This window comes from Schistocerca piceifrons, chromosome 8, assembly GCF_021461385.2.
Source record: "Schistocerca piceifrons isolate TAMUIC-IGC-003096 chromosome 8, iqSchPice1.1, whole genome shotgun sequence".
Lineage (NCBI taxonomy): Eukaryota > Metazoa > Arthropoda > Insecta > Orthoptera > Acrididae > Schistocerca > Schistocerca piceifrons.
The window spans coordinates 55,097,346-55,117,405 of record NC_060145.1 but is presented as its reverse complement, the minus strand read 5'-3'; the positions used below and the strand labels follow the sequence as shown (position 1 = coordinate 55,117,405).

The 20,060-nt window shown below is 44.8% G+C and overlaps 1 protein-coding gene across 1 annotated transcript in view; it reads right to left on the bottom strand.

The window, feature by feature from the left end:
- Positions 1-19,592, bottom strand: part of LOC124711914 (alpha-tocopherol transfer protein-like) — a 54,421-nt gene extending 34,829 nt beyond the window's left edge. The window contains exon 1 of the mRNA XM_047242168.1: positions 19,365-19,592. Coding sequence (XP_047098124.1) covers positions 19,365-19,443 — 79 coding nt within the window. The 5' untranslated portion in view covers positions 19,444-19,592. The remainder of the gene's footprint in view (positions 1-19,364) is intronic.
- Between the last annotated feature and the right edge of the window lie 468 nt (positions 19,593-20,060).

The window sequence follows — 20,060 nt, the reverse complement described above, 5'->3', positions numbered from 1 at the left end:
AGAAGACGGTAGAGAAGACAGAGGGTATAGTAAACTCTGCGCTTGTTGGCATGCAGCCAGAGTAGCTGCGCATTTGATGGTTTAATACGACCAAAAATCGGACCGTGACAGATATAACGAGTACAGGTATTCATACCCAGTTCCAGGCGCAGTGCGCTTTCCTGTGAAAGACCTTGCAGGATAACACCGCTTAGTTTCTACAAGTTTCTTTTTCAGGGCAAGAGGGAAGAGCGCCTCTTTTTCTCTAGGGCGTGGAGAGATGTTGATGTTTTCTTGTAGACTGCAGTTGCATGCTCAGTCCAGTTTAGATTTTCATCTATCATTACTCCCAGCTTAGAATGACCAATGAGCACCGATTCGGTTTTGTTTGGGATGAGCTTTAGCCCAGTATTCTGTGCCCATTCTGATAGTACAAACAGGTCGGTACTGAGATTCCCGATAACTGTCTTCGGATTTATTTGTTTTGCACTTAGATACAACTGGAGCTCTTCAGTGTACATGTGGTATTTACGATGGGACAAAACTAAAGATACATAACTGACATACAATGAAAAAAGTATAGGACCTAATTTCGAAAAGTGGGGGACGCCTGTTACTACCTGCCTCTATTGTGACTTTATGTCGCTGAACATGACGCATTGCTGTCCAGACGTCAGATACGGGCTAAACCATTGCACTGCACTTGGCAAGAAATTTAGGCTGCTAAGTTTGGCAAGTAAAATGTTGAAGTCGACAGTGTGAATTGCTTTGTTGAAATCTAAGAAACATGCCAGTCACCTCTTATGCGTCCAGCAAGCTTCAGGTCATCTATCACCTTTATTGAGGCAGATGATGTGGTGTGATGTTTACGAAACCTAGTTGACATTCGTCTCGTAGGTTGTGTTTACTTAGATAGTTTGTTAACTGGTCGTGAACTACACATTCTAAGGCCTAAAATGTATGTATTACTTATATAAAATACATACGCTTTATCAGCGAAGCATGAAAGCGGCCCTTTCCCCCTCCCCCCCCCCCCCACACACACATCCATCCGCCATCCCACACATACAGTGCTCATAACAAATGTCGTCCTCAGCTCCTGGTCCAATGGCTAGTTGATTCGTCTGGATCATGGGGTCTTGGGTTAGATTCCTCGATTCCCGGCCAGGTTGGGGATTTTCTCCATCCAGACATCGAGTGTTTGTGTTGTCCTGCTCATTTTATCATCATTTTGGAACGTGGTGAGACTGGACAGTGACAAAGATTGGTAATTTGTACGGGCGCTGATAACCACGCAGTTGAACGCCCCACAAACCAAATATCATCATCATCATCAACTGTCAAGTGTCACAGTGTCATTTCCACATCTGATGCACCCACATTATTAATAAAAAATAAATGGATATATGAAAATACTGCTTTAACTTACAGAATTTCCATGTCTAAATTACACAATGCTAGAAAATGTTATTTTCACATATAAAATGTCTGTTGTATTTGTAAAAAGTACGAAAATATATTTACAATACTGATGGACTTACAGTATTTCCACAAATAAAATAACTGTGTTGTTTATCAAAACACACGTAACACTACGGATCTAATTCACAGCTTAAGCTGCAGTTGGCACCAAGCAAAGTTCGATCTTTGTACCACACTTGGTGCAAGGTACAATGGAGCCAAAAAATGAAATATTTCCACATCTAAATTGTTTGTGTTATTCTTCTATTACTGTGTGCAACACATGTTGGCTAAAATGATTAAATGATTTCCAGGAAATAGAGATTCAGGACTCAAATGGTATTCCAAGACTAGAAGCTGACAGTGTGTGTGTACGTGGGGGGCGGGGGGGGGGGGGGGAGGAGTATCAGCTATTGGATCTCAGGTGTCTCCATCTGACAGAAACCTGATACATGTGTAGCACAGATCTCTGTAACATAAGAAATAAGACAGATACAAGTCTGAATTCATCTACTGATCTGGGGCTTCGCTGAATAAGCATATGTACATGTCTTAGCACAGTCTCTTCCTCCCTCTCCACCCACCCCCTCTTATGTAATCATGATATCACCAGTGACTATGCCTCCTAAATTTAGACAAGTCTTGCATCATATGCGAGTCTGCAGGCTAAGCATATGTACACATGTCAGTACAGTCCTTATGAGATTACACACATGCAGTCACCATCCCATACCTTGCCCTCCCTCCTCAAAGTACTGTCATTGACAAGTGCACTTTGATTTATAAATTAGATGACTAGTGTAGTGTGTGTTTTGTACTGTAATACAAGAAGCATTTACTTACTTTGATAAGGATTGTAGACAGTATTATTTAGGTACAAAGGTCAAATTTTTGTAGATCGAGCTTTCCCCCACGCAAAACCTTTTCCATCTTTGTCTTTGACATAAACACACTGAGCAATAGCCATATAAAGCCAAAAGTTTATGAAGCTAAAACATCGTATTTTATGCGTTTCAAGGTTATACTCTTTACTGCAGTTTATATGACACACAGCATTAAAGATCTCTCCGTAAGACATTTTTTGAAAGCTTTCTTGTGCTAAAGTGTCGAAAAATGTGGCATCGGTGGATAAACGTATTATTAGTAGTTGACTGAGATACCACTTGTAAACCTTTTTAGAAAGCCATGTTACCATAGTTACTATCAGTATATTTCAAACCCTTCTTCAGAAGTTTGTTTTTGTACAGCAGTGGGACATAAACACAAGCAGGATCAAGATCAATAGTAACTTAATAAAATGACTGCATTAGCTAGTCAAAAATGTCATTTATATTCATTTAACGCAGAACATGATGCATTATCTTCTTCTGCTCTAAAATAGTGTTTGGTCAGATGATAAAAGTTCGTTTTAGCACCGCCAGTAACATAGCTTCATTTAGGCTGAAGAGGAGCTGTCAACTATTATTAACTTGCCAACTTAGCATGTTATTTTAGCCACAGATGTTTTGTACAGTTATGGAATAGTAATACAATGAATTCAGACTTGAAAATATCACTACACTTAATTTGAGAGGCCACAGTCATGCGTTAGGTGCCAAGTATATCTTAACGAGTAAGTTAAACAATAATTGCCTTCTTTCGGTAGCTGATACTGGCTGTCGGGCTATGGCACACACACTTTCAGGTTCTATTGTGAGAATATTATTTGAGTTGTGAATGCCTATTTCTTTGGAACTGTTGACTATCATTGCCTTAACTGCTTGGCGTAACGCACTGCACAGTTATACACTCCTGGAAATGGAAAAAAGAACACATTGACACCGGTGTGTCAGACCCACCATACTTGCTCCGGACACTGCGAGAGGGCTGTACAAGCAATGATCACACGCACGGCACAGCGGACACACCAGGAACCGCGGTGTTGGCCGTCGAATGGCGCTAGCTGCGCAGCATTTGTGCACCGCCGCCGTCAGTGTCAGCCAGTTTGCCGTGGCATACGGAGCTCCATCGCAGTCTTTAACACTGGTAGCATGCCGCGACAGCGTGGACGTGAATCGTATGTGCAGTTGACGGACTTTGAGCGAGGGCGTATAGTGGGCATGCGGGAGGCCGGGTGGACGTACCGCCGAATTGCTCAACACGTGGGGCGTGAGGTCTCCACAGTACATCGATGTTGTCGCCAGTGGTCGGTGGAAGGTGCAAGTGCCCGTCGACCTGGGACCGGACCGCAGCGACGCACGGATGCACGCCAAGACCGTAGGATCCTACGCAGTGCCGTAGGGGACCGCACCGCCACTTCCCAGCAAATTAGGGACACTGTTGCTCCTGGGGTATCGGCGAGGACCATTCGCAACCGTCTCCATGAAGCTGGGCTACGGTCCCGCACACCATTAGGCCGTCTTCCGCTCACGCCCCAACATCGTGCAGCCCGCCTCCAGTGGTGTCGCGACAGGGGTGAATGGAGGGACGAATGGAGACGTGTCGTCTTCAGCGATGAGAGTCGCTTCTGCCTTGGTGCCAATGATGGTCGTATGCGTGTTTGGCGCCGTGCAGGTGAGCGCCACAATCAGGACTGCATACGACCGAGGCACACAGGGCCAACACCCGGCATCATGGTGTGGGGAGCGATCTCCTACACTGGCCGTACACCACTGGTGATCGTCGAGGGGACACTGAATAGTGCACGGTACATCCAAACCGTCATCGAACACATCGTTCTACCATTCCTAGACCGGCAAGGGAACTTGCTGTTCCAACAGGACAATGCACGTCCGCATGTATCCCATGCCACCCAACGTGCTCTAGAAGGTGTAAGTCAACTACCCTGGCCAGCAAGATCTCCGGATCTGTCCCCCATTGAGCATGTTTGGGACTGGATGAAGCGTCGTCTCACGCAGTCTGCACGTCCAGCACGAACGCTGGTCCAACTGAGGCGCCAGTGGAAATGGCATGGCAAGCCGTTCCACAGGACTACATCCAGCATCTCTACGATCGTCTCCATGGGAGAATAGCAGCCTGCATTGCTGCGAAAGGTGGATATACACTGTACTAGTGCCGACATTATGCATGCTCTGTTGCCTGTGTCTATGTGCCTGTGGTTCTGTCAGTGTGATCATGAGATGTATCTGACCCCAGGAATGTGTCAATAAAGTTTCCCCTTCCTGGGACAATGAATTCACGGTGTTCTTATTTCAATTTCCAGGAGTGTATATTGTGAAAAGCAATGGTCCCATAAAACTCCCCTGTGGCACGCCAGAGGTTACTTTAACGTCTGTAGACGTCTCTCCATTGATAACAACATACTGTGTTCTGTTTGCTAAAAACTCTTCAATCCAGCCAGACAGCTGGTCTGATGTTCCGTAGGCTCTTACTTTGTTTATCAGGCGACAGTGCGGAACTGTATCGAACGCCTTCCGAAAGTCAAGAAAAATAGCATCTACCTGGGAGCCTGTATCTAATATTTACTGGGTCTCATCAACAAATAAAGCGAGATGGGTCTCACACGATCGCTGTTTCCGAAATCCATGTTGATTCCTACATGGTAGATTCTGGGTTTCCAAAAACGACATGATACGCGAGCAAAAAACATGTTCTATAATTCTACAACAGATCGACGTCAGAGATATAGGTCTATAGTTTTGCGCATCTGCTCGACGACCCTTCTTGAAGACTGGGACTACCTGTGCTCTTTTCCAATCATTTGGAACCTTCCGTTCCTCTAGAGACTTGCGGTACACGGATGTTAGAAAATGGCAGCAGTTTATACAGTTAAGGTCGTTTGGATAATTTTGAACACGGCATCAATTTCCACAATTCAGGTCGTTCGGATACTTTTGAACATGACACCAATTTATGCAATTCAGCTCATTTAAATAATTTTGAACATCTGGCCAGTTTACGTAATTTAGATTGTTGGGATACTATTGAACATGGCCCCAGTTTATGCATTCAGGTCGTTTGGATACTTCTGAACATGTCACCAGTTTATGTAATTCAGGTCATTCGGTAGATTAGAACATTGTCAAGATAGCGGCTTTGGGCTACATATTGACTGACTGCTTTGTTTAGCTACACAATGCAGATGGTTCGGATGCCAGACATTCTTTTTCACACCTCAAGCGGGAAGGTGCGATATGTTTGGTTTTGTATTTTGTTGCTGTATTTTGCAAAAAATAAAGTTCAAAAAGCTGACTAATCGAAACTTGCCACGCTCTTTGAAGAAATTTTGGTAGCTGAGATTTGGATCATATTGCGTATGCACGGACACTATGCATGACTGTCGTAGACACTTTGGTTCCTCAAACACGTAAATTGAGTTCGAGCGGGGCTTGTATGTAGGAACCATAATTTCAAGCAACCCTTCACGGAGACTTATAAGAGCACACATCCACTATTAGCGATGTTTTTCTGCATTGGAAACCTTAGGAAAATACTAAGCCTATCATTTTCTGACGGCCTATTAAATTACATGGACATTCTTGTCAACTTTCACGCTGAACCTTCGTTTCATCGCGCTCGGCGATATCCATAATGGTACGTTTCGTTGAGATGTCATTAGTGTCTGTTTTTATGGTCGTGCTCGCGTCCTCAGTTTCACGAGAACGGATGCATAACGTCGTTTGAAGTGCGGCAAACAACTTCGTCATTGGTCTGCAGATAAGTGGAAGATATTTTAAATGAAATATTGCACCATGACACATGGCGTACCACACAAAAAGGCGCGTTTGAAACGAATTATGTTTACCAGACTTTGTAATGGGGACATTAGAATATTTGTTGTTAGTGGTATGGTAGTACGGGGCTGTTTACGTTTGATTTGAGCACAGATAAACAGTTTTGGTGGACTGCGAAATGAATGTGTAATCAAAGTTCTCAACATCTCCAGCTACACAAAATGTTGAACGAGATAGGAGAGTTTGTGTAATAGATCAAGACGTTCAGACAGTAACTATTCCCCGTCTTAATTACGACGGGAACAAGAAAGCTTGAAAAAAAGGAAGACAAGCTTTTAACTTTCCGGCGACATCGAGTCAGTAGAGACAGCGGATTGGTAGAAGATTCGGACACAAATCGCCCATACCCTTTTCTACTAAAACCAGCCCTGTTTTACATCGAAGTCATTAGGGAAAGGACTGAAAATCTGACCCTGAATGGCAGGATGGGAGTTTGAAACCAACTGCTCCTAAATGCGAATCGAGTTTCTTAAGCACAGTGCAGTGCTGTTCTTCAAAAAAGGGCGCGACAAATAAAAGGACACTTTTGACCAGCGGTCGCCAAACTAATGAAACTTCTGACCTATTGTGGCGTTTTTAGATCCTACTGCGACCTGTTGAAAGAAACTGTGGCTAAGCCATGTCTCCGCAATATCCTTTCTTTCAGGAGTGCTAGTTTTGCAAGGTTCGCAGGAGAGCTTCTGTAAAGTTTGGAAGGTAGGAGACGAGGTACTGGCAGAAGTAAAGCTGTGAGTACCGGGCGTGAATCGTGCTTCGGTAGCTCAGTTGGTAGAGCACTTGCCCGCGAAAGGCAAAGGTCCCGGGTTCGAGTCTCGGTCGGGCACACAGTTTTAATCTGCCAGGAAGTTTCATATCAGCGCACACTCCGCTGCAGAGTGAAAATCTCATTCTGGAAACATCCTCCAGGCTGTGGCTAGGCCATGTCTCCGCAATATCCTTTCTTTCAGGAGTGCTAGTTCTGCAAGGTTCGCAGGAGAGCTTCTGTAAAGTTTGGAAGGTAGGAGACGAGGTACTGGCAGAAGTAAAGCTGTGAGTACCGGGCGTGAGTCGTGCTTCGGTAGCTCAGTTGGTAGAGCACTTGCCCGCGAAAGGCAAAGGTCCCGAATTCGAGTCTCGGTCGGGCACACAGTTTTAATCTGTAATCAAATTATTCACGTTAGCAAAAAAACGTCTGATACACTCACGGAAAGTATAACCTCATGCGCTTACGAACCAGGAGGCTGACGGTGTATAATTCTTGACTGACAGAGGCAGTAGTGCAGGAGAAACAAGCGGGTGTTGCTGTGGGCGCGGTCTGAGCCCACTGCAGCAATCCAGGTTAGCCAACGGGAACGTTACCACAGGATACCGAAAATGTCCCCGCGAGCTAACAGTAGCCAGCGAGCACTGCTTTAGATATTCCCTTGAAGAATACCGTATTATTGCACCTGGGCGTGAGGGCGATTCCCTCGGCTTGCCGTGAGTTTCTGTCGCGATGTTTCAGAAGGGTACGCTGAATCATTTAATAACACGCAAGTATCCTCAAAGCATTCACATCGCTATGCGTTTTCCTTAATCAACACTGCACTTGTTTCCTGTAATCGTCTGCTTTCGGTAACGACCACGAGACCCAATGCAATAATATCGCGGTCAAGTATTACATGGGCCTCGAAGAAGCAAAAAATTACAACATTGCCACGAGCAAATATACCGACAATATGTTCTACTACAACATCATAATCAAAGTATACAAGCTATATAGACTAAATACCATATTTTGCGACTGCAATGAATGTCTCAATAAGACCAAACGCGTTTCCTTTCATTCTAAAGCATCTTCAATTGTCATGGTAACAATATGGTTTTTTCTTACAGTTTTGTTTGATAGACCATGAACAATTCTCATGTTTTAAGTTACTACTACAAACAGTACTAATTACCCTATTTACTCACGGTTTTTCCGCTGCTTACGTCATTCCTCCTGTTTTGCCACACTAAAGTGGAAGATTTTTGCACACAGCACTTGCACTAAAACTTAATATATTCACGTTTTTGTGTTGTAAGGAACCACTGCCATCTTGCCATTTCGTATGTTTTGTTTTGCTACTGCGGGATGCGAATAAGGTATAAAGAACATAAAGGAGCATGGAAATATAATACCAGACATTCAGCATTATCAGAACACCTCCGGCAAGAAAACCATCACCCAACCACAGTAGAAAAGAACATGAAAATAGTCAGATTCAGTAACCAGAAACATCTCCTGACCCTACAAGGGAACTTCCAAATCTGAAAAGCAACAATAGAGAAGAAGCACATATTAAATGACCAGACAAACATCACCACACAAACGTTATTTAAATTAATTGAACATATCGTAGACAAAAAACAAACCTCCTAGACACCATACAATAATACGACAAACTAGGGAACATCCCCACCCTAGATTCCCCCCCCCCCCCCCCCAATGTACCATGGCAAAACAATGATTGATACACACAGTAGGTGAGACATGTAAGCTCCCTCACACAAATACAAGGACAATCGTCCCCATTTACGTAAAACAGATCAAAACATACACACAAATAGAGTAATAGCAGACGCTCCCGCTGCTACCAAAACAAAGAAGAGACAAATGCATCTCATAACTGTAAAACAAAGCACACGCAATAGCAAGATATCATTGGCTCTTCACAGCACAAAAACACGAATATATTTAGTGTTAGTTAATGTTCTGTGATCAAAACTGTACCACTTATGTGTAGAAGAATGCAAGAGTGAGGTAGGAAAAAAAACGTGAGTAAAGATAAAAATTGATACCGTTTATATAGTAATTTTTTCATGATCCTAGCAAAGAAAGTTGTAAGAAACAACAATATTGTTACAGTGACCACACAGAAAATACTTTAAAATATAGCAAACGCGTTTGTTCTTAATAAGACTCTCATGACAGGCCCAAAATACGTTATTGAAGGTATATAACTTTTATAACAGCGACAGCTGAAAAAAGAGGTCGAAAAACAAAGAAGACAACAAGAATTAAAGTACCGACGCTAGTGCAGCACAAATAAACCACAATCCTCATCCTAAATGGCTCAAAATGGTTCAAATGGCTCAAAGCACTATGGGACTTAACTTCTAAGGTCATCAGTCCCCTAGAACTTAGAACTACTTAAACCTAACTAACCTAAGGACATCACACACATCCCTGCCCGAGGCAGGATTCGAACCTGCGACCGTAGCGGTCGCGCGGTTCCAGACTGTAGCGCCTTTAACCGCGTGGCCACCCTGGCCGGCTCCTCATCCTAAATATCTAGACACAAAACTCCATAGGTTTCTGTATTTAACAACATATTGATATAAGCGGACAACAAAAATGAATACTAGAAACAACATTATTAGGAAGTTGACTGGAACAAGCTGCGGAGCACAAACAGACAAATTACATGCACCAGCACAGTGCCATTATTGGCGGATACTATGCTCCTCTGAGGTCTAGATGCAGTTATGTCAAGATTGATGCCCAGCTGTACGACACAGCAAGAGTTGACACAGCCACTCGACACAAGTTCCCTGGCTTCGTGCCTTATTTAATATAGCATCCCACGTCTCGGGCGACAGTAGGTAACTGACCGAGGATGGTGTAAGATGTGCTGTTGATCAGTCCATAGCGACTATCGAGTCAGTACATTCCTTCTCACCTTCAAAACGTCATGATAAATCTAGAAACACTGTATGGGGTCTCAACAGCGTACACCAGCTCACTCCTTGCGATTTAGAATAGCGTTGGACCATGTTTGGCGGACGTGGCCTGGAGATAAATATCCCTGAACGTAGAGTTCTGATGGACCTGTGATATTAGTAAGCAAACTGAATGTTCACTTGCTGTAACTTGATGGTACGAGGTCTAAGTATCCGACCTTTGATTTTCCCGCGCAAAACAGAGACGATAGCGCTGTGCCACTGTACATAGTAAAGGAAGAGACATTTATGTGTTTGCGTGAATTTTGTCCCCGCCTTTCAGCGCCTCAGTCGCTGCCTGTCGGTAGCCCCGTGTTGAGCAAAGATACTGCATCAAATTTTGTCAAATGCTTGGTGATTCTCAAAGCTAAACAATTCGTAAGATTCAGCAGGTGTTTGGAGAAGATGCGATGGGTGTAACTCAAATTAAGGAGCGGTTCAACCGATTCAAAAATGGCCGCACATCAGCGGAGAGTGACCAGCGTTCTGGCAGGCCCCAAACTGCTCGGTGTGCAGCTGTTGCTGAGAGGGTGCAAAATTTGCTGATGGTAGATCGTCGTTTGACGGTGCGGGCGATTGCACAAGAGGTTGCAGTGAGTAAAGATTCTGCACATGCAATTTTGCGTGATGATTTGAACATGCACCGAGTGGCTGCGAAATTCGTGCCGGAACAAAAAGACCTCCGTTTTGACGTTGCACAGGACCATCTGGGCACCACCAACACTGATCCTGGTTTTCTGAACACCGTGATACCTGGAAACGAGTCATGGGTGTAGCGTACGACCCAGAAACAAAAAGACAGTCGTCGCAATGGAAGCATCCCGAGTCTCCAATACCGAAGAAAGTGCGGCAGGTGCGAAGCAAAATCAAGGCGATGCTGACTGTCTTCTTTGATGTTCGTGGAATTGTGCGTCACGAATATACGCACCGGAAGGACAACAGTGACAAAGGAGTACTATCAAGATGTTCTCCGGCGACTCCGTGACGCAGTTGGTAGCAAAACTGGCAACTGCACCATGACAACCACTCCGCACATTCATCCCACTTGATCCAAAATATCTTGGTCAAATATGCCGTTCGCCAACCTCCCTCCTCACCAGACATGGCTCCATGCGACTTATGGTTGTTTCCAAAACTGAATACGCTACTGAAAGGATCCCGTTTTGAGAGTAGAGGAGAGATAATGCGGAACACGACGACGGCGCTGAACACCAGTCCAAAAGAAGACTTCCAGAGGTGTTTCCAGCAGTGGAAGGATCGGTGGGCTAAGTGTGTGCAAGCACAAGGGGCCTCCTTTGAAGAGGATTAGGATTCCAACTCCGTCAGGTATTCGAAATATTTTTTTCTGGCCAGAGGTCGGATACATTTTAGACAGGCCTCGTATTTATTAGTAGATGGTCCTGCCATATAAATGTGACCACCGGCTATGTTCGACGTCAACTAGCAACAATCGCTCGCTGGAGGTAGGGAGCACCACTAGAAGTCTAGCGTATATGAAGCGCGACGGGGAGATTGGGAAAACAGTGCACATACCAACAGCATACATGCAGCTGCTAAGAAGTTACTTCACTGGCATTACATTCAAGGTCAGACTGGACGGTGCACTGTCTACAGAGCGACCTGTTGAAGCAGTTCTGTAATGGGCCCCACCCTTTACAGTGTCTACACTGCAGATATTCCAGAGACGCCACGTATCCGCCGAGCGATATACGCTGACGATACAGCACTCATCACGAGGAGTCGACGACCAGACACCCTCCACAGAAGAGTGCAAGAAGCCTGCTCAGACCTAGAAAGCTGGGCAACGAAGAAGAGAATTGGTTTCAACGCCACTAAAAGCCAAGCTCTGCTGCTCACTAAGAGACGCCGTCCGGTGATACCGAATGTACAGCTCTTCGGCACCAACATTCAGTGGACTGACTCTGCAAACTATCTGGGAGTCATACTTGATAGAGGACTCATTTGGAAGAAACACATAGACGCAGCCTGGCGGAAATCGTCTCAGAGATTGTGAAACGTCCCCTTAGAAAAAATATTGAATTACTGTGCTGATAAATCTCTTACATTATTTGATTTTCAAACAGCTGAGCAAAACTGAACTTACTCAGGCATTTCGTTCTTTACCTATTCTGATCAACACTAAACTGACACACAATATTTTTTCAGCGCAACGCAATCTGACTTTCAATAATCCCTACAAAAGAATGGCCCTGACTAACATTAACCTATACCTTTCACAAATCACTTACCTCACAAAAATCTTCGTTACTCGAACTACTGTAATACAGCATGCGCCACTAGTGCCAGCTAAATAAAAGATTCAAACTACTGAAGGCACTAACTACTGATAGGCATAGTTAGCAAATGAAAGATTTTGATAGAGAACAAACAATGTATTTACCTTAATAGTGTTCAAAAATCATAATATATATAGCAGTTCATGACATCCATTATTACAAATGTACTGTTTCTGATGGACACACGTCCAGATCATCCGCTCTCAAAAATCCGCCATCTCACTTCCCCACATGCACCACTGCTGGCGGCTCACCTCCAACTGCGCAGCGCTACGCGCTGTTAACAGCCAACTGCCCAACACTACAATAGCAATACTGCAACAATGCCACCCAGCCACAGACTGCACACAGCACAGCCAGTGATTTTCATACGGAGCGCTAGGTGGCGGTGGCGTTACCAATATAAGAACCTAAACAGCCTACTTACAACTGGATCAACTATACCCACTCATAAACGAGAACTCGACGCTCCCTCCAACAGACGGACTGCATCTCTTCAGAACGTGTGTACGACCAATAATGGACTACGCATGTACAGTCTGGGGAAATCCAGCAAAAACACACATTGACCGATTGCAGAAGCTGCCAAACAAGGGTCTCAGAAGGATATACCATGTGCCGAGATATTTCCCCGCAACATATCTCCATGAAGCAGCGGAGGAACCACTAGTCATCGACAGATTTCGCCAGATAGCAGCGAAATTCTACGACAAGACTTGGGTTTCGGACAACCCACTTCTCAACCAACTCGGACATACCAATGACGACCGGGACCGCCACAAACGGCCGGTGACACTTCTCCACCTTTAAAGAGAGGAGTCCACCAGACGAGGACACTGCCCATGAAACTGCCAATCGTGAAGACGCATAAACACTATGAAAGTTTACCGCCTTACCTCCTTGCCTAGGGACGCCAGAAGAAAGTTGATGTCAACCCCTGAATCAAAATAGCTCAACGGATAACTGGGGAGAGGAGCTTGAGAGCGCTACGTAGAGAGCGTGTCCTTTCTGTACGATACTAGCCAAGGGGCTGGAGGGCTCACACGCTGATGTGTGGGTCCCTGCATTCTATAGCTTTTATTTTAAATAAATTCTTTTAACTTGACTTCTTTGTGATTTTTAAGGTATGTTAAAGATTGATGACAGTTGATTACCTATTTATTTTAAACATTATTACTCGACTCTATAGCGATAGCACCAATTGTTTCAGTTTACAGATAATACAATTTTACAACTTATAGCTCGGGTGTATTATATACTAATCTGCACGCACATTTCTACGGGTAAGACGGAATTGCGTTGTCCAAATGTATACCACCAAAGTCTCCCAATATTTTACATAGGACATTCACTATGTGAGGAGGATAACGGGCAAACTGGGGACCAGATACTTTAACACAGGGGGTCAAATTTCCGAAATCAAACGAGCACATTCATTACCTTACTCGATCCGAAGCTGGAAACAAAAGAATTAGTACAAATGTCTAATACCTCTCTTCCATGCGTGAACATTGAGTCAGACGCACTGAGGGCACGTCTGCTCACATACCCGTCTTCTGTAACACTCCCAGAATATGGCGGGCACCCAGAGGTCTTCCTGGGCCCCGGTGGAGGGGGTGGTCGAACCACTTGGCCGTGACCAACCTCTCCACCCCAAATCTTGTGACACTGGAAAGTCTTTGACTTTTACCTGCCTGTGCTGTCTCTCTGATCCCCTAGCCAGGAGTAAGGTTGGCACTACTATACTACAGAACTACTTCCCAACAAAGATTTGGCCACGCTTTACGGAAAGGTGTGAGGAGGATTAGGAAAGTCCATGTGCAGATTCACATCCACGTACAAGAAATGCATAATACACGACACATATAAATACGTATTATGAAGCCTGACACATTTCTTTCCACCCGTCCACTTGGATTCTATTGCACCCGCGGCCGGCCTCGTCGTGTAATAAAATTGGCTGCGTAGCCGCCTCTGTTTCTATTTCCCGGTGCGAGCGAGCAGCGAAACCTGCTGCTTATAGAGCGGAAACTACTGTACCGTTACAACTAGAAGCACTTGACGACACAGACCAAAAGAATCAACAGGCGAAACCTACAAGGGGTTAATACTACACGCAGACCGAGATGAAATACTCACAGAAGAGGCATGTGCGGGAAAACAGTGCAGTCGTCGTTGTAATGCTGAGAAGCGGCGATTTATCTGACGTCGAAAATAGCACGATCACTGGCTTTCGGGCCAAGGATGAAAGCACTTCCGAGACGGCTAATTTCGTAAACTGTTCACGTGCTGCCGTAGTTGAAGAATGCAGTGCATGCCAAAATGGCTCTATCCAATCCGGCACCAAGCCAACTATGGTGCACCAGGGGCCATAGATGACGGGTGAACGGCGGCCTTGGAGACATGTACGGCAAATAGTCGTGAAGCCGTTGAGCAACTGGCCAGCAGAGATGAAGCAAGGGGCTAACAACAGGGTCTCCTTAATGATCGTTTAGCGAACGCTGCTGCGTATAGCCTGCTCATCGGCAACGAAGGATATGTAAAATGTGTGTGAAATCTTATGGGACTTAACTGCTAAGGTCATCAGTCCCTAAGTTTACACACTACTTAACCTAAATTATCCTAAGGACAAACACACACGCCCATGCCCAAGGGAGGTCTCGAACCTCCACCGGGACCAGCCGCACAGTCCACGACTGTAGCGCCCTAGACCGCTCGGCTAATCCCCGCGGCGCAAGGAAGGATAGAATCTGCACGCCGGTATCGCAACTCGAAGTCCACTGAGCGGTGACAGGTGGCCCTTTCGGATGAATCACTTTTTATGCTCCATCGGACAGATTGCCGTTGGCATCTAGAGCATAAAACGTCTGAAAGCAAGTTGTCTAGACCGGAGGAATGAGCGTTATGGTCAGGCAAATGTTTTCGTGGCATTCGCTGTGTGATCTCGTCATTCTGGCCGGCAGATCAGTTAAAAACAAGTATGCATCTGTCCTTGGATACCATTTCCGCCCTTACACGCAGTTTGTTTCCACTCAGAGCGATGGCTTATACACTACTAGCCATTAAAATTGCTACACCAAGAAGAAACGCATATGATAAACGGGTATTCATTGGACAAATGTATTATACTAGAACTGACATGTGGTTACATTTTCACGCAATTTGGGTGCATAGACCCTGGGAAATCAGTACCCAGAACAACCACCTCTGGCCGTAGTAACGGCTTTGATACGCCTGGGCATTGAGTCAAACAGAGCTTGGATGGCGCGTACAGGTACAGCTGCCCATGCAGCTTCAACCCGATACCACAGTTCATCAAGAGTCGTGACTGGCGGCTTGTGACGAGCCAGTTGCTCGGCCACCATTGACCAGACGTTTTCAATTGGTGAGAGATCTTGAGGATGTGCTGGCCAGGGCAGCAGTCGAACATTTTCTGTATCCAGGAAGGCCCGTACAGGACCTGCAACAGGCGGTCGTGCATTACCCTGCTGAAATGTAGGGTTTCGCGGGGATAGAATGAAGGGTGGAACCAGGGTCGTAACACATCTGAATTGTAACGTCCACTGTTCAAAGTGCCATCAATGCGAGCAAGAGGTGACCGAGACGTGTAACCAATGGCACCCCATCACGCCGGGTGATATGCCAGTATGGCGATGACGAATACACGCTTACAATGTGCGTTCACCGCGATGTCGCCGAACACGGATGCGACTATCATGATACTGTAAACAGAACCTGGATTGATCCGAAAAAATGACATTTTGCCATTCGTGCAAAATGGTTCAAATGGCTCTGAGCACTATGGGACTTAACATCTGTGGTCATCATTCCTCCAGAACTTAGAGCTACTTAAACCCAACTAAACTAAGGACATCACACACATCCATGCCCGAGGCAGGATTCGAACCTGCGACCGTAGTGGTCGTGCCATTCGTGCACCCAGGTTCGTCGTTGAGTACACCATCGCAGGCGCTCCTGTCTGTGATGCAGAGTCAGTCATTGGATCACGACCAACGCGAGCAGCAGTGTCGCGGTACGATAAACCGCAATCGCGATAGGCTACAATCCGACCTTTATCAAAGTCGGAAACGTGATGGTACGCATTTCTCCTCCTTACACGAGGCATCACAACAACGTTCCACAAGGCAGCGCCGGTCAACTGCTGTTTGTGTATGAGATATCGGTTGGAAACTTTCCTCATGTCAGGACGTTATAGGAATCGCCACCGGCGCCAACCTTGTGTGAATGCTCTGAAAAATTACTCATTTACATATCACAGCATCTTCTTCCTATCGGTTAAATTTCGCGTCTGTAGCACGTCATCTTCGTGGTGTAGCAATTTTAATGGCCAGTAGTGTACAAGCAGGACAATGTAACCGGTCACACGGTTTGCAGTGTTCGTGTGTGGTTCGGAGAACACCAGGGTGAGTTTACCGTTGTTCCCTGGCCACGAGACTGCCACGACTTAACCACAATCGATAATTTGTGGGACCACTCCGATCGGACTGCTCGCGGCGAGAATTCCCAACCGTAAAACCGAGCACAGATGATCACGGCACTGGAGTCGACATGACTCCACATCACTGTCGATACCTTCCAGAATCTCGTCGACTCTCTTCCTGCACGTATCACAGCAGTCCGCAAAAGGTAGTTATTTAGGTTTTTGACAGGTGATCACATCAATGTTGCTCGACAATGTATTATCGTAGTTTCGTTTTATTTCTTAATCTTTTCTTTTGTACGTGACGCATTGTTCTATAGTTGTGGCACGTGATCGACAGTTAAAGAGCCGGTTTCGGGAGTCGCTATCGTCTTCAATCCAAAATAGAAAAAATATAAATTTTTCTCCCTTTGCAAAAAGTCTAGATGTACTAATACATGGAAATCTACATTGGGCTGAGCGCATAGCCACGGTTTTCAAGAATGCATCTCTCCATTCCCTACAAAAATAATAAAGCTCTTCCTTTTCAACTGCAAGAAAAACTTAAACGAACGCTTGTACTTCCAATTGTTGAATTCAACGATGTCATCCAAAAAGAAATTTTTCAGGAAAGCTCGGAGCGCTTGTAACTGGTGATGCACACGTGCGTACCACACATCTGTGACATTAGCCTTCTTGACTCAAAAAATGGTTCAAATGGCTCTGAGCATTATGCGACTTAACTTCTGAGGTCATCAGTGGCCTAGAACTTAGAAATAATTAAACCTAACTAACGTAAGGACATCACACACATCCATGCCCGAAGCAGGATTCGAACCTGCGACCGTAGCGGTCACGCGGTTCCAGACTGAAGCGCCTTTAACCGCACGGCCACACCGGGCGGCTACGTTCTTGACTGTATTTTACCACATCACGTACAGATGTCCTGGTTACGATGGGCAGAGGCAGAGGTTTCCACAAACTCTCTCCTTTACCAGCTTATCAAAGTATATAGCCCTCATATCTCTCGACGACCTTAACCTTCTTGTCTGAACAATGCAACCGAAACTCTCTTTCCCGTCAGAGGAATACCTTTTTCTTTTTTCATCACTCAGTTGTCTTCTCTAAGTATGTTTCAGTAGCAAGCGCTATCTCTGAAATGGTCTCCCTGAGTTATCAGAGAAATGATAAAATCTCCAGCTTCAAAAAGCAACTCATATCTACTAAAACAACTAATATGGATCTCTTTGTTCTGTACGTACTCCTTACGCTATAAGAACTAATTACCCTCCCTTCCCTCCACAGCATATTCGTTTTCCAAAGCCCATAACTTCCTCACAACTTGAACGGTCAGAAAACCACACTTTTTTACAACCTTCATATGCTTTTTAACTTTTACTGTCACTATTATTATTATTGTTATTATTAATATTATTGTTGTTGTTGTTGCAATAGCAGTACTAGCATCGGTAGTATTATTCCTATTACTTCTTCGTCAATACTGTTGCTCAAAGTAGCACCACATACATACGTAACTTGTTTTACGGCACTTTTAATTCTATTACTACTATTTTTGTTCAAAACTAAGTGGAGTAAAAACAAGATTGCCAGTAAGTTTTCATCCGTTTTCATAGCGAAACTAAGAGTGGGAAATGGACAAAGGGTATCAAAATGAACATCTTGAAGAAATCTGGGAACTTCAGAAAAACTTACGTAGTGATTTGAGGGAAAAATTGAGATATTTCACGAACAGCTACTGCTAGCTATGTAGATAAAGCGTCAAAAAGTTTATCTCGGCAAGACTGAGCTATTTAGTGCATAAAACGTTATATTGTTGTGAAAGTAATTGTCAAAAACGCTTTCTTAGAAAGAAGTTCTAAATACAGGACATTTAGAGAACAGAAGAAGATAGGAAGGCAAATGAGGTGTCAGTAAGTTGATCTCTTCAGTGGGTAGCTATTTTGCATAATAAAACTCGCGTTGCTGTGATATTTGATTTTTAAACTGACTGCCATCGGATCACGCACTAAATTTAGGAAATTTCGAGATCAGCAGACACCAGGAAGGCAAAATAGTTTATCCTTTCAAAGCCTGGCTATTTCGTGCATAAAAAGTTCCACTGATGTGCTATTTGACTGTCAAACTGGTTTCCTTCGAATCAATTACTAAATTCAGGACGCTTACAGAGCAGAAGATGTTAGGAAAGTAAATGACTTGTCAATAAGATAATATTCTCTGATCGAGCCTATTTTCTGATCAAGCCTTGAAAATAAAAGAATAAAAGAAAGAACTTGAGGAGAAAATCGGTCAAATGTTTTGTGAAATTATTTGTCAACAAGAAATAAATAAAAAATGATTCAAATGGCTCTGAGCACTACGGGACTTAACATCTATGGTCATCAGTCCCCTATAACTTAGAACTACTTAAACCTAACTAACCTAAGGACATCACGAGGCAGAGAAGAAAGAAATAAATAAAGTAATTAGAGGAACATCTGACGCGCCTTTGAATTATGCTCGAAACCATGTGCAACAAATGGAGTGCGTCGAAAGTTTCTCTAATTTACTCCGTTTCTTACGTTTAGACAAATCATTTCAGAAAATATCTGACCTGTCACATACAACTTTTAGCGTCCATAAGTAACTCTGATGTAAATATTATTGTATGTGTAACACCTCGGTCTGAGGTAAGTGAGGCAATGAAGGCCGTTATATGATCGGGTTAAACAAATGAGTAAAAGTCCCGTAACTCACCCGTGATCTGCGGCAGGTGTGGCTGATGCTCCAGCCACTCCCTGATGTGCCGCACGTCCTCCCTGCCTTGCACCGACATCTTCCGCCTCGCGTCTCTTTTCTGCGGAAGGCAACCAGTGCCCAGTAGGCGGCGTCCTCTTCCAGCAGGCGAGTGGCTCACGTGGTTGCGCTCGAGGAACTGATCGCTTCCGTGGAGGCGGCGACCTGCAACACGCGTCGTCACCGCGGCCGGTGTCAGACTCCACGCTTTGGAGGGCACGCGTAACTACTTAATGTCGCTGGCCGTCCGGCTGGCGTGACGTCACCGCGGCTCATTCCAGGACTTCTTGTTGGCGGCCTCGGCAGCGAAAGACAGCCGCAGCCGCAGCCGCAAGCAGAATTCTCTGAACCAGCTGTGCAGCTGACATTGGCAGTGGTGTCAAGGATAATCACTCCGCAGAATTAACGCAGCATCGTCGCCGGGTTGACAGGTCGAACATTATGCGCTCGGTGGAGCTTCTTTGGCTCGCAAGTCATCTCGTTTTGTGTGGAATGGGATGGTTTCCATTCTTATTCCTCCCTTTCTCAGTGCATTCACGAGACGTGTTCGAGCGTTCACCATGTGGTATAGAACCTCTGGTGTTACTAATCTATACAGGGCGTTAGGATCATAGGTAAAGATATTCTGATAATTGCTGCATTAATATGTCAGTTGCT